At 42.8% G+C, this 15,741-nt stretch overlaps 1 protein-coding gene across 1 annotated transcript in view; it reads right to left on the bottom strand.

The window, feature by feature from the left end:
* Positions 1-15,741, bottom strand: part of CDH20 (cadherin 20) — a 172,933-nt gene that overhangs the window by 6,657 nt on the left and 150,535 nt on the right. The window contains exons 9-10 of the mRNA XM_030552235.1: positions 10,674-10,795; positions 7,582-7,699 (exon numbers count right to left, since the gene is read on the bottom strand). Coding sequence (XP_030408095.1) covers positions 7,582-7,699; positions 10,674-10,795 — 240 coding nt within the window. The remainder of the gene's footprint in view (positions 1-7,581; positions 7,700-10,673; positions 10,796-15,741) is intronic.

The raw sequence follows: 15,741 nt of genomic DNA, 5'->3' as shown, positions 1-15,741 counted from the left end.
AGTTATTAAGGATGGTAGATGGCTCAAAAAACGAAGGCTCCCAAGTAAAACTGTTCTTGCTGCCCTGAGCCTGGGTCTGTGAAGGAATGACGGTTTGGGGTACTCTGTTGGGTGTACAGTAGTACACTCTGTTGCTAGTGTTCCCAGTACCCTGTATTGAAGGGGCTGCATAACATGGCTGGGTCTGGGTTAACAGAAGCTGCAGCAGACCCTTCTGGCTCTCTATAGCCTCCAGGAGTTGCCTTTATATCTCCATGTCTATTTCCACAGCATCTTTTGCCATGGCAATACTGTCCCTGGCCACTGTGACCCACTCTGTTCACCCTAATGGTCTCTCTAGGAGCTCCATTTCTATTTCCTTCTCTTTGCCCAAGTACAGCCTCCATCTCTCCACTATTTTTATTTGTCATTGGGCCTCTGCAATGCTGCTTTTTAAGTCTCTTTCTGCATTAGGTTAGCCAGCAACTCAGCCATTGATAAAGGCCTTGTCTTGGAGGGTCTGGCCACTGCAAGTGCTGCGACTGTGGGAGGAAGGAAAACATATAAGTAGTTATTTTTCATATTCCAGAGAGGCTAAAATAGCGTTTTTTTCTTTTAATATGGAAATGGTGACATTCTTCCCAGGCTTGGGGGAATTTCAGAGCTGGTAAGTGGTGTGTGAATGAGAACTATACGGGGATTTTTGTCTGTGTGGTATATGCTGCTTGGGTTTGCCGTTGCCCCTGAAGAGGCTAGGGAAGGGTTGGGAATTTTGCATTTTTGCTTATACAGTGTGGCAGAGGTGAGTAGAGGCCCTGTAGGGGAGAATTGGATAGCAATCCCCTCTACATCACTTTTAGGCTGTCCTGATTCTCAGTGATGTTACATAGAGATGGTTGACTAAAAGGCAGAGAATGGCCTTCTTGAAGAAAGCAAAGGGCAGATCAGTGAGATATGCTGTGAAGTTATTCACCAAGATGGCTCTTCCCCACAAAATGCTTCAGAAATGGAAGGGGAATGACTGCATAGCCATCCTCTATAATGCCCAGACCAAAGTCAGGCAATTTCTTTGGCTTCGATTGTGCTTTATCTTCCTTGCAGACATGGTGAAAGTGCAGAGAAAAACAGGGTTCTGCAGTGGTTGTCTGAAGCATTCACTGTTACAGAGCATCTATACTTCCTTGAGGAGCTGTAGCTTTTGTACCTGTAAAGGCATGTGATGTCCATGTCTACCTCATGTAAACTCAGAAGAGTAACCAAACTTCCTGTAACCAAGCATTGATAAACTGTTGAATTTTGCATAAATGAATGTTTTCATTATTTGAATAAGCTTGGGGAGGGGTGTGTCTGTGTGCGCGGGAGATGGGGAGTGCAGGTGGAGACTGTGCCAGGCTGCTGGCTGCCAGTTTCAGCAGGCAAATGGGGTTGCCAGACAGGACAGATATGGAGAGAGGAAAGAAAAATAGGTGGATGGGTATGCGCCCTCTATGGTCAGGACTTTAGCATGAGACAGATGCAGGTTGCTTGGCCAGAGCAGCCACCATTTTGAAAACTGTATGGAGGGGCCAAAAGCACAATGTGGGCTGAAATGAGGGGTTGGAGACTTGGAAAGGCTTCTACTTCACATCAAACTAAAATGTCATGTGGCACCCAAAATGAAGCTAGCACAGCAGCATAGCACATTAATAATAATAAATTATAAAGATAGATACTTACATGACAAGATTCCCTTGAGAGGATCTGCCTCCTCAGTCCCAGCCTGGATTTCTGGCTAGGAATTGGGCTTGATTGCTGCACGTCAGGAATTGGGCTCACTTTCTACTTGGCCAACATCATGATTCGATGTCCTGAAGAATTCTTGGCATTCTGGAGATGTCTTCACTGGCTCCCTCATGCTTATCCTCCAGTGAGTCTTGCAGGTTGTCTTTGGGGTGGGGACAGAGCAGGTTCCATAACCTTCCTGGTTTGGGTGGTAGGGTACCTGATCAAAATTCTGTCCAGCTCTTCAAAAGATGGACAGGTCACATTGCCACTACTGGACCTTTTCCTGGTATCCCTGGTGTGAATGTAAGTCCTCCTGGGCTGTTTGCTCTTTACCTTGCACTGGTTGGTGTGCTGGTTGAGGCCCTGCCTGGCTATGTGCTTAGCAGTGCCTACAAAAAGAGCTTGATTTTGGCGGGTGTCCATAAGAGCTTCCTGATACTTCTCCCCAGATGGTGATGAGATTCAGGGTCTCAGCACAGCTCCAAGCAGCTACTCTAGGCATATTTTAGGGCTTCTGGACTAATACTGCTGCAATGCCAATATATTCAAATCGAGGAGAAAATGGACAAAATCTGACCCTGTGACAGTTTTTAAACAGGGACAGGGGCATCTGGTCAGCTTGACACCAGAGCAGTGGAAGGCATAGAGGTAAATAGACAAGTCATTTAATGGTTGCCTGCAAAGCAGTGTGGGATAGCAGCTGGAGGATTGCAAAGAAGTGCACAACAGCTTTGTATGAACACAAACAATAGAACAAACTGTATCTGAGTCAAATTTCTTTCACTTTGAAAGAAGATTCCAGAGTTAATATGCTATAATGAATTGGAGCATCTGTACTCAAGTATTTCCCCACCAGTTTAACTTGATTTAGTCTAGTTTAAACCTCCCATTTAGACAACCCCAATGCCTCTTGGAAGGCCCATGAATAAGTAGGAAAGTATGGTAGCAGGGCTCTTAACCAGTCTGTGCTGCTAAGGGGGGGGAGGAACCTGAAGGAGTAGGGCAGACGACTTGGCCCTATGTACAAATGGCCTAATCATTACTGCAATTTATTTGCAGATATTGGGGCATCCACTTATTTGTAGGGCTACAGCACCTTTGCTCTTCGATGGGCCAACAAACTCCACCCCCAACTCCCCTGGATGGAATGATGCGGTGGGATGTCTGAATTTCAGCTTGTGGTTTCCTATTTAATTTTTGCTACCTCCCCTCTGATTAGTTAAAAGGAAATAATGAGCTGGCCATCTGTGCTTTTGATTGGTGAAGCAGGTGTATTGATATCCTTAGAAGTACCTGGTGCTGTCAGTGTTTACAGGGTAGGCTGGCATAAAAGACACCGCTAGCTAGGAAAACTTCCATTTAAAAATAAAGGGGGGTGGGGTGGGGTAGAGAGGGGAAATTGACATTTTCCTACCTGTAAAATGTGGAATTTATATAAATGTACTTAGGACAGACAGTTGCTTTGTTTGCAGTGGAAACAGTTTTATTGTCAGTTTTAAGCTGAACATTTCGTCCCCAACCCCAATTTAACAGCACTGATTATGTGGCAATTGATTACCAACTCATCTGATACACTGCGTAGCTTTAAAAAAGGGAAACAGAGGCAGCCCACAGAAGGAGGCGTCTGCCATCCTTGGCACCAAAGCAGAATTCTGTTTCTGTGCCCATTAGGAGCTCTGGAGCTGGGGCAGGCTTAGGACAGGGGCAGTTAATTGTTTTTTCAAGGTCCAAATTTCTTGGTCAAGGTATAATCAAGGTCCAGACTCCAGAGAAACATTTTTCATACTGCATTAACGATGATAATAAGTAAATATATTCTACAGTCCACTCAAAAGCATCTGGCAGTCCAGATTTGGCCCATGGTCTGCCTAGTGACTACCTCTGGCTTAGGAACTGCAAAATGGCAACTGCCTTCTTCTGCAAACCTCTCCAAACTCTTTCTTGTCTCTAGGCTGCCCAAGTGCCCTCTGACATCTCCTCTCCAGCACCTAATACAATGTCCTTTCTGCAGCACGTTTAGTAGAGTGGGTGGAGAAGCTGAAGTAATGGCAGGAAATGGCAATTTAAATTTATGCTGTGCCAACAGATAGCATACATGGACACAGGAACGGCCTGTTTAAAGTGAACAAGAATAGAAGTCTTGTTCATCCCTTGCTCCTCCTGGTTGGTGCCCCTGATAATAAGAGGATTCTACTTTATTCATAAAACAAATAACTTTTTGATACAGGGAGTGCATCTGGCTGAAGCTGTGCAGCATTAATTACTGACAAACCCTAGGTTCCTTTTCAAGATGAAACACAGACTTTTATAGTCAAATGTTGAAGCAAATTTTTTGTTTTAATTGACTGCAAATATGTCTCCCAGATCTCTCTTAACTGTTGTGGTGATGCAATTCCCTTTGGTGTTTCTCAGTGTTGTGTATCTGCCACCCTTTTGTTTTTGTTTAGCTTAATACCAGGCAGGGATCCAGTTCATCCCTAAAGAATAGCTGGACTTATTGCATTGTAACTGCAATATGTTTGTGCCATATCGTGTAATCAGGTGTCTCATCAAATGTCAATGGGATTTGATACAGTACTGCTGGGTGTATAATATGATGGAATGTGACCCGGCATGTCAGAAATTTGAATATACCACTTGCCCAGATTGGATACCTGCTAGAGACTAACCCAAAAAAGAAGTTCTGTGAAATATGGATGATACAAAAGCACAGGTAGTGTTGACCTCACTACAACCTCATGCAGCTTCTTTTAATCACAGAAGGACAGACTGTAGTATTTAGCCACAACCCTGAATACAGACAGATGTAGCTCTGTACCACTTCTGGCAGAGGAACTGTCTCCTCAGTCAGCCTTTGGGCAAACAGAAGGAGCACACATGATACTCCATCCCATAGGATGGAGCATATGCCATGTCATGCAGGATCGGCTGTGCAGGAGTGTGTGTGTGTGTGTGTGTGTGTGTGTGCACGAGAGCACACCATAGTTGTTTTCTCCTGGTCCAGCTGAGATGATTGCTCACGCCTAGTACTTTCAGGGAAGTAATCACTGAACTCCACTAAATTCAGGGAACAAAACAAACCCTGGCATGGGGCCTGGAACAATTTGTATAGTGGGAGTGCTAAGAGCCATTTAACCAAACTGTAAACCCTGTATATGATGAAAACAACTTCAAGCCAGGAGATGCAGCACTGCCCCTAGTTCCAGCATCTAGGCTTGTGGGGCTAGGGAAGGCACCATGCATCTGTGCAAGGACCAGGGATAATCTACCTCACAATTTGTATTGGTTTTCTTAAAGTAATTACCATAGTTAATAACTAATGCAAAAATAATTTACCAGAGATTGAGGGAGAGGGAGGAGAAGCAGCAGCCATCTTTGATAACCAACCATGAAGTAGGAACTTTGATTTTTCTCAGGATTTTCAGCTTTTTGGTTTTCTCTCTCATGTCTGAGACAGTAGTAACCTCTCATTTAAGGAAAAGTGTCTTTAAGAACCCACAAGCCATAAAATACTGTGTGGAGAGGAGGTGGATGTTTGAGATTGCAGATGAATACCCACACACCAGTATACAATTGGTGTCTGTACCCATCATGGTTGCTGTTCCTTTTCATCATCAGAAACTGGAGGCCAGAGGATTGAGTCAAGAGACGACTGTACTGAAATCTTCCTTGTGAACTGAGAAAAGTATCCACTAATTTGTAGATCCTCCCATCCAAAACACTTAATGCCTTTACCCTCTATATGTTCTCCTGAACTGAGAGGGGGTGTTAGAGGAGCTCTCTAGACTGCAAACTGACTCTTACAGTTTTAATTGGTGCTAGAGTTCTACAGCTTTGATAAAGAATTACTCCTAATCACTGCAGTGGCTAGCAATGTATTCAGCAGCATTGGTAATCTTGGCATTTGTTCTCTAGTAGCTAAAGAACAGGACCTGTGATTTGGGAGTTCTTTGTTCTGTTCCCATCATTACCGCAAAGTGACTTTAGATAAGTATCTATCCTTTCTGTGAATCAGTCTCCTAATTTATAAAGTAGTGTGAGATTCCCAGATGAAAGTATCATTCTGAAGTTTTATTACTATTTGTTACTACTGAACTGCCAAGGCAGTAGGTTCTTACGAATTGCAGGCAGGACTGGAAGGGACCTCTTCAGTTACTGAAATAGTACAATCCTGTTCATAAACTACTCCATGTACATTTCAGATTTGTAAGCAATACTATCCCTGTGTTTGCTAGGATATATGTCTCTCTGAAAAACTGGCATTCTAAAGTGATAAGGAGACACAGCTATTCGGTCACTGCTGCCACTATACATTTTACCAAGCGCAGCGCTGGTCTGAAAGAGTACATCTGATGCTAAGAATTTTCAATGAGCCTAGTTTGCCAAAGGTTACAGTGAAGGTTGCTTTCAACTTTATTGGCAAAATATCTCCTGCCTCCCACCCCAAAAGAGAGACAAGGTCACAAAATGTTGCACGGGGAAACCTTTGGGCCTTTCTCCAAATAACTGTTATGAGCAGATATAGCATTGGCCCGCTGTTGTGAAAGGTCATTGGCCTGCTTGCTACTTGCATTCTTTTTAAAAGTACCATTTGTTAGCCATGGCAGAAACTCTGTCTACATTTATGATTGACTTCAGAAACTTTCCTCTGTATTCCTGGAGAGAGATGGACAGATGCACGGTGGTGTAGGAAACAATGCTGTATTCAGATCATGGCCAATGCTGTTGCAGGTGCCTTTATTTTTATTAAGTTAAAAATATCCCCAGCCTCTCTTGCTGAACTGGGGCACCTTAAGTATTACAAAAAAATACCCCCCCCCCACAAGTCCAGTATATCATAAGCTATATTCACATCCATAGCTCACTGAATGTGGTCACATTAGCTAATCAAAGGCCTGCCTCATCTCCCTTTGAAGTCAGTTGAGGGTCTGACTTTATTACCTCTGTCTGCCAAGAGTGATCCTCTCACTGGTGAATTAATTGTCCCTTAAATGCCTGACTACAGGTGGGGCTGTACTCCATGATTTTGAAGGCCACCTAAGCCTAGTTAAGCTCTGGTGGACTCTCAAGGAAGTAAATTCCACACTTTGGGCCTGATCCTGTGTGCAAGGATTGCAAGATCAGGTTCAGTTCCAAAAGTTTTTCACTTTGAATGATCCCATTTGAACCATCCAGCTAATGTGCTTGATTATTTCCTTGTTCTTGGACAATGGTTTTTCACTATCTTCCCTTGTTACTCCCTATTTCCTTTTTGGAGTGTTCTACTCTGGCTTCTCCCTTTCTGCTCTGTGCATCCTAGATGGCTTCTTCCTCTGTGCCATGCATCTCCTCTGTAACTCTTACAGCTTTTTATGAGCAGTAAGTGAACAAGTGTAAAGAGCTTTGAAAAAAAGAGAGGAGACAGTGGAATAATAAGAGCATTCACTTTCTGTGCCTGGAAGAAAACATGTAGGGTGCAAAAAAGGGAAATTATTTTGCTCTCCATTTCTCCTAGTTCCAGTTCTAATCCTACCTTTAAGCCTTGCCTTTTGAACCAAGTCCCACACTTGAAATCTTAGATGCCTACAGCATGACCACAAGATCTGAATTTGCACAATGCTGACACTTTTCCGCAAAGAAAAGAGCCTAACACTGGGAAATGTTTATATAGAAGCAAATGTTGTATAACCTTCAAGTGTATAAAATAATATGTCATTTTATCACTGCCTTTAAGGAGCAGGTGTCACTTGGCATTATTGGAAATGGCAGTCTCATAGCGCACTGTGAGTCAAAGCTTCTCACGTCCAACTCAGGCTATAGAAATAAGTGTAACTAACTGACTGTGTCCACTCTGATTACCTTGATTGTCCCTTAGAGTGAAGTTTGGGTTGTTAGCTGCCTCAGGAGCCAAGCTGTAGTAGAAGTGTTGACCCTCTTGTGGGTCATCCTGGTCTACTGCACTCACTGTCTGAATCAGCTGTGGGATGCAAGAACAAAACAGTGGTAGCAGCCCTGCTAGGGAGAGACTGCTTAAAGAATTACACTCTAAAAGTGAAAGCAAATGCAGTGTTTGAACAAGACCATCTTGTGAGGGACAAGTCATGACTTGAGACATTGAAAGCCTTCTAGACTTCATTTTATTTCACTGCAATCATACAAATCCCAGTAAAACTAGGGATGGGCCAATTGGTTCGGTTAAAATAACAGACAAGCCACACCCCCGTTCCCAATTTAAATCAAACCTTTTTTGAAGGCTCTGAAATGCTCAGGAGCACATGCATCGATGTTACAAGAAAGCCCATTGTCAATAGATTTCCAACCTCATTTTCTACTACCAAGTAGATAACTTTCAGACACTTATCCACACTGAACCCTAGATGAGTATTTTGAACATAATTTTAAATAGTAAGGTATCTTTCACAGGGAAACATGTCGCTTTGCTTAAAAGAAGAAAAAAAAGGCAGTTCTGCAGCATTATATATGTAAATTTTCCATGCCTGATTTCCACGTGATGAATTCTCCCTTTCAGGGGTGTGCACAAGGGGGATGGCAAGCGGGGGCATGCCCTCCCCCCAATAACTGGCAGGGGCACAGAACATGCCCCTCCAAAAATGGTAAAATTTAAATTCTTGCCCCTTCTCCATTCATTGGTTTCTACTGTCTTTCATACAATAAGCTAAACGTGCTGTAAGTTACAGAATATAAACTTCCCTCCACATTCTATATATTCTGTCACCAAGGATGTGCACTAGAAAAATAATCTGGATTTCAGAAGAACTAATGCTCTTGATATTGTAATTGACCCACAGTTCAAAATACCTTGGGAGAAAGTCTAACTCAGCTTAAGTCAGTGGGAGTTTTGCCATTGACTTTAAACGGTGAAATCTAAGCTCCTTTAATTTTTTTAAATTAATTAGGTTTTTCCTATGAAGTCAACAATAAGAAAACAAACAAGCATTGCCTTAAGCAATGAATATAATAGGCTGTTTGGAAAGAAAATAGAAGCCAGATTCTACCACCTTTACTTCATAAGTAGCCTGTTGATTTCAATGGGGAGTAATAGAGTATGGTACTGCTCAGCTTGAGCATGTACTAGAATCAGGGACAAACCTTTTGCTTAGTTTTAATATAAGGAATAAACTTCTACTTGAATTCATAGCACTGAAGTTTGTTTTCTAAGTGATTAAGTGAGAAATGATAGGCCTGAGCAGCCTTAAACAGCACTTTGAAATTGATTCCAGGAACTTTTCAAAGTGGTGCAAAGCAATTTAGTCACATGACTCCAGTTATTCATAATGGCAGCTGCATGTCTAAATTCTCATGCACTACTGGGGGGGTGGGGGGAGAAAGGGATAGCTCAGTGGTTTGAGCATTGGCCCAGGGTTGTGACTTCAATCCTCATGGGGGCCATCTAGGGAACTGGAGTAAAAATCTGTCTGGGGATTGGTCCTGCTTTGAGCAGGGGGTTTGGACTAGATGACCTCCTGAGGTCCCTTCCAACCCTGATATTCTATGATACTTGGAAAGTTTGTCCCCTAGGACAGTGGTCTCCAAAGTGGGATGCACAGCAGCATGAGTGTTTTTTTGTTTTGTTTTGCTTTGGCAGTTTGGGTGGGAGTCCGAGTGTGTGTGTGTTTTGTTTTTTTTATTATTTACGGGTTCGGTTTTTTTTTGCTTTGGCAAAAATGGTAGAGCCAGCACTGCAGGGGGTGCGTGCTCAAAATTCTTTTACTGATAGGGGTGTGCGATCAAAAAATTTGAAGATGACTACCCTAGGAAACCCAAACAGTGGTTTTTCTTCTTTGCCTCATTCTGAGGCTCTGTGTGCATAGTTGTACAAAGTTATCTCTGGCATAAACCCACTGACTTCAGGGGAGTCCTATCATGAAGTTGGCCCAGTCACTCCAGGCTACTTTATAGGAGTAAATAGGCTTGAAGTAGATTTAGTGAAAGCTAAGGGCAGGTCTAAAATATGGAATGTCTATTTTTTCCTCCCCTAGTAAGAGATCGGCACCCCAGTTTTTAAATTTAGGCATCCAATTCTGATTTGAGCACCCAAACATAGTACCGTGGATACTGAATGCCTAAGGGCCAGGTTGAAAAACTGCTGGGGTTAGTGACAAAATTCCCACTGACATCAATGAGCATAGGATCAGACCTTAAATGCCGAGTTTGTGCATCTGCCTGTGGAATATAGAAACCCTAATAAATGAGTCCATATATGAAAGATGTGATTTGAGACAGAGAAGGGACGCCATTGTGATGTTAGCACTGCTTGCTTCAGTGGAGTGATTCTTGATTTTCATGGGTATCAGTGAGTGGAACCTAGGATCCCTTGTTAGAAATACTTAGACTTCCTGTAATTACATGATCAAACCCCTAGAGAGCTGACTCAGTCTGTCATTCTTCCTAGATGGATGTGTTCAATTCTATGCAGCTTACAGTTCTTCCTGCCTGGATTTAAAAACAAACAAACAAGAGCAAACAAAATACCCAACCCAACCCACTGCCTAACAACTCCAACTGTTCTTCATTAGAGGCACAGTTTGCCCCGTGGTCTCACATTTCCTCTTGTCATTGCTGCTGTGCAACATGCTGTCTGGTTATCTGCTGCCAGCCTCTCTAAAGATGGCTTCATGTCAGAAGTGAAGTGAATCAGACTTTGCAAAGTACTTTGTGATCAATAAGGAGGAGAAAGGTGCTATGGATGAGATTATTACTAGCATACTGTAACTTCCTTTGGAAAACAATGAAGTCATCAGAGGACACACATTGGGCCAAGAGCATCAGAACTGCTGAACAGAGTTCTGATGAAACATCTGATGTCCTGTAGTGCAAATCTACTTTGCCCCATCCCCTCCCTTTTCTTAATTGCTGGCTATGCCCATACAATGCAGTATCTGCATGTAAGTGACAACATTCATCTCACACAGACATATAGGATTTCTCACCTGTCCAGCGTTTGCATTTTCACACACAAAAGCTTCATAGAACCTGGAAAACTGAGGAGCATTATCATTCACATCTAGGACTTTTACTGTGACTGATACACTGCCAACCTGTGAGGGATTGTCTAAAAGAAGAAAGAACAAAATAATTACAGGGACTTTATAATCACAGGAAAAAGTAGCTGCTTGCTCTACCAAAAAGGCAAGCGAACTCTCCTTTTAAGCCTTGTTGCATTGAAGGAAATTATTCTAATTGTAACAGGTGTGGGAAGATAGTGGATACTATAAGCAAGATTGAGTTCCAGATTCCAGTCTAATCACCTTGACTCCTCACATGTTCACAGCTTTCTCAAACCTGGCCACAAACACAAGGTAAATTTCTGGGAAAGTTTGAGATGATGCCAAGAATTAAGGTAGGCTAAGGTTGGAAGGTGTGGTTCAATTAGTCTTGTTTGAGAAGGCATTGGGCTCAAGGAGCTGATAAAATTGTTTTTGAAATTCTGCAATTCTGATTTTTCTCAAAATTTAGAATTTCAACTATAAAACAGCTTGACATTTTGGACAAATATTTTATATAAAAATCATCCAGTTTTTTGATCAGCTATAGCACTGGTTGAAAAATGTAAAAATTTCTACAAAAGTTTTCAGTCAAATTTCAATGAGAAAAAGATGGAATTTTCATGACATCTTTCGTGGAAACCAAGTGGAACATAATTTATTGGCTTAGTAGCTCACAAATAGAAGGAGAGATGAGTTCATCAAGGTAAATATCTTCAGATCAAATAATATATAAACCCTGTGTCTTCAAGATGAATACATTAGCTTCTTTCTTCTTGTGGTGTTTTCTGGTCCCCCACACCCAATTATTCCACATAAAAAACCAAAATGAAACACCATACAAAAACAAGATGAAGATTGAGCGATCAAAGGTTCAAACGTTCATAAAAGTTGAGATTTAATTCTCAACTTTAACCCTGCTACCTTGTGCATATATTTAAAATACTATCTCTTTATAGCATTATGTAATGGTTTCAAATACAGTAGAGCATACATTCTGGAATTTTCATAAGTTTTTTATGTATGGTATTCATATTGCATGTAGCATGCCTGTACCACTGAGTTAATACTGTCAAATAATTTGATTATGTAGCTTGTCATCTATCCATATGTTTTATACTGTACCTATCACAGAGGCATATGAATATCTAATTTATAGACTGAATAATATCAAACTAGCTTTTAAAAATAGAAACTCCTAGACTTTGTGATGGTCCCTTCTGACTGTAATCATCCAGTCTGCTATCCTGCACATTGCAGGCCACAGAACCTCACCCCCCTACCCCTGTAATAGACCCCTAACCTCTGGCTGAATCACTGAAGTCCACAAACCAAGATGTAAAGACTCCAAGTTACAGATAATCCACCATGTACACTACTTTAACCTAACCAGGGAGCCATTCCCCATATTTCAAAGGAAGATGAAAAGCCCCCAGAGTCTCTGTCAATCTGACCCAGGGGAAAATTCTTTTCCAACTTCAAATATGGTGATTAGTTAGACCCTGAGCATGTCGGAAAGGCCCATCAGCCAGATACCTGGGAAAGTAACTGTAGTAACTCAGAGCCCTCCCCATCTAGCATCCCATCACTGGCCATTGGAGACATTTTGCTGCTAGCAGTCGTAGATCAGCTACATGCCACTGTAGGCAGTCTCATCAGATCATCCCCTCCAAAAACTTTTCAGGCTCAGTCTTGAAGTCAGTTAGGGTTTCTGCTCCCTTTGGAAGGCTGTTCCAGAACTTCACTCCTCTGATAGCTAGAAACCGTTATCCAATTTCAAGTCTAAGCTTGCTGATGGTCAATTTATATCAATTTGTTTGTGTGTCCACATTGGTACTTAACTTAAATAACTCTTTCCTCTCCCTAGTATTTATCCCACTGATGTATTTATAGAGAGCAATCATATCTCCTCAGCCACCTTCTGGTTAAACAAGCAAAACTGTTTGAGTCTCCACTCATAAAATAGGTTTTCCATTCTTCTGATCATCCTAGCAGCCCTTCTCTGCACCTGTTTGAATTCATCTTTCTTAAACATGGGAGACCAGAGTTGCACACAGTCTTCCAGATGAGGTCTTGCCAGTGGCTTGTATAACTGTACTAACACTTCTGTCTCTACTGGAAATACCTTGCCTGACGCAGCCTAGGACTGCATTAGCTTTTTTCATGGCTGCAACATATTGGTGGCTCATAGTCATCCTGTGATCAACCAATACACTCATCTTCCTTTGTCATCTCCAACTAATACATCCCCAGCTTATAGCAAAAATTCTTCTCATTAGTTCCTAAATACATGACCTTGCACTATTAGATGCCATCCCGTTTCACCTTATTCATCTATTGTATGCACAAGTGCATACAGACTCGGGCAATTTGGAAGCTAGAAACCTACTAGAAATGTTGTACTGCACATATAGAAAAGTGAAATTTTATTTGCTTCAGACAATATGGGACACTTCCTTAGTTACAGCCAACCCAGACAATGAGTCAGTGGGTGCTGTGCAAAGGAGTTTCACCGTATCTTTCTCTGATCCTAGTGCTACTGTAATGCACGGCTTTAACTGAGCCTGTGGGCTGCTTTGGCCACAGAAGGCTGAGCACACAGTAAGGATAGGTTGGGATGGTGTGAGGTCATATCAGGTTACGACCCCTTCCTGCAGCTATATAGGGAGGGGAGGTGTGTTATAAAAGCCCTTACATTAGCTCTCAACTACTCAGGTAGGTCATCCTTGCCCTTGACTTAGGTGAGCCTCCCTGGACTTATGAAATTGGATTTTTGGCTGCATTAGACTAGTGGTGCAGTAGTGCAAAGCAGAGATGAGTCAAGATGCTCTTGATCTGTCCCTCAATCTTTTTCAGATAAAACAAGCAATTCTTCTTCTTCGAGGATTAAGCCAAGGAAACGTTTTACACTTATATCTTTGAGCTGTGCATATTTTAAAAAAAACCCCAAAACAAAACAACAACAACAACAAAAAACCTTTGACACTTCTATTAAAGCGGAAATGGTATATTCTCCACCTCCGCCCTTCACCTAACTCAGAGATGGCTGGGTATATTTTGTACAAATATTAAAAAAATATATTCACTTATAGACTGAGGGTGAGTATATAATTTAACAAAATTCATGGCAGAGAGGGAGGCAAGCATAAGAATGATGCTGTGTAGCATGGTGGGCAGAACGCTCCCCTGGGACGTGAGACACCCAGTACCCCTGCTCTAATGGATTTTTTAAAAATTTATCCATAGATTGAATAAGACATCAGAATATCCCATAACACTATGGCTAAGGCATGCATCTGAGAGGTGGAAGATCTCAGTCCAGATTCTTCAGGTGTGTATGTGTGGGGGGATCTGAACTGGCTTTCCCACATCCAAGGTAAGTACTCTACCCACCAGCTAAAAGTTAGGAGTTGTCGCCCGCCCCTGGCTGTTTTTGTAAGCTTGTCTATTGGAGCCCAATGTGGTAGGCAAGTCTGTCTTCTCCTGGATCATGCATCATTGTGGGATTTAGCCAGCTGGATGCCTGGTGAGAGGCTGCAGGGCACATGCTCAACGGCAGAAATGTAGGCTCCTAGCAGCGGCGCCAACTTTCTCCGGCGCTGGGGGGTGCCCATGCCCCCCCGCCCCTGGCCCTATGCTGACTCCACCCCATCCCTGCCCCTGGCCCTTACCCCATTCCAATCCCATCCCCAAAGTCCCTGCCCTAACTCCACCCCATCCCTCCCCCTTTTGGATCCCTTCCCCAAATCCCCACCCGGCCCCGTCTCTGCCTTCAGCGTGCAGCGTTCCCCCTCTTCCCTCCCTGCCCTGCGAATCAGCTGTGTCATGACACAAGGGCTAGGAAGGAGAAGCAGGACGCGGCGGTATGCTCATGGCAGAGGCAGAGGTGAGATGGAGCAGGGGGGCAGGGCCACGGGAAGCTGCCGGTTGGTGCTCAGCACCCACCAATTTTTTTCCATGGGTGCTCCGGCCTATGCTGGCACCTATGGCTCCTAATGAACTTTTACTGCACAATTTTAGGCACAGAGTAAGTTTAGGTGCCTAAAAGATTTGAGGGCAGCTCAGCTGGAGATTTGTGAATCCCTGAGGGACCTGATTCTGGGATTTAGGTCCATAAAGTGGCACTTGTGCACCTAAGTCCTTTTGTGAATCTAGCCCTATGTGTTCACTGCTGCAGAAGTGACATTTACTTTTGAAGCCTTTTGACAGCACAGTTAGTTTGAGATTTTAAAAGCTGCCTAAAATAAATAGGAATTTGGTGTATAAATCTCTTAAGTGATCTTGAAAATCTCAACTTTATTCTTTTATCAGTTTTTAAGGACCTGATTCCTCCACCATAGTGAACTGAACCTTATGGGGCAGGTGGTCCAATTCACTTAGCAGTCTGGGGGTTCTGCTCCACAGAAGGGTGGCAGAATCAGCTCCTAGGTTAGAACATAAGAACATAAGAATGGCCACACTTGGTCAAACCAATGGTCCATCAAGCCCAGTAGCCTGTCCCCTGACATGGCCAATGGCAGGTGCCCCAAAGTGAATGAACAGACAGGTTATCATCAAGTGATCCATGCCCTGTCACTCAATCCCAGTTTCTAGTAAACAGAGGCTAGGGACACCATTCCTGCCCATCCTGGCTAATAGCCATTGATGGACCTATCTTCCATGAATCTATCTAGCTCCCTTTTGAACCCTGTTATAGTATTGGCCATCCCAACACCCTCTGGCAAGGAGTTCCAGAGGCTAACAGTCCATTGCATGAAAAAATACTTTCTTGTGTTTGTTTTAAACCTGCTACCTATTAATTTCATTTCATGGCCCCTTGTTCTTGTATTATGAGAAGGAGTAAATAACACTTCCTTATTTACTTTCTCTATACCACTCATGATTTTATAGACCTCTATCATATACCCCCTTGGGCGCGTCTTTCGAAGCTGAAAAGTCCCAGTCTTATTAATCTCTCCTTATACGAAAGCCATTCTATATCCCTAAGAAATTTTCTTGCCCTTTTCTGAACCTT

Source organism: Gopherus evgoodei, chromosome 2 (genome assembly GCF_007399415.2).
Source record: "Gopherus evgoodei ecotype Sinaloan lineage chromosome 2, rGopEvg1_v1.p, whole genome shotgun sequence".
Classification (NCBI taxonomy): Eukaryota; Metazoa; Chordata; order Testudines; family Testudinidae; genus Gopherus; species Gopherus evgoodei.
Note: the sequence above shows the minus strand (reverse complement) of the source record. Positions and strands in the feature narration are given on the sequence as shown.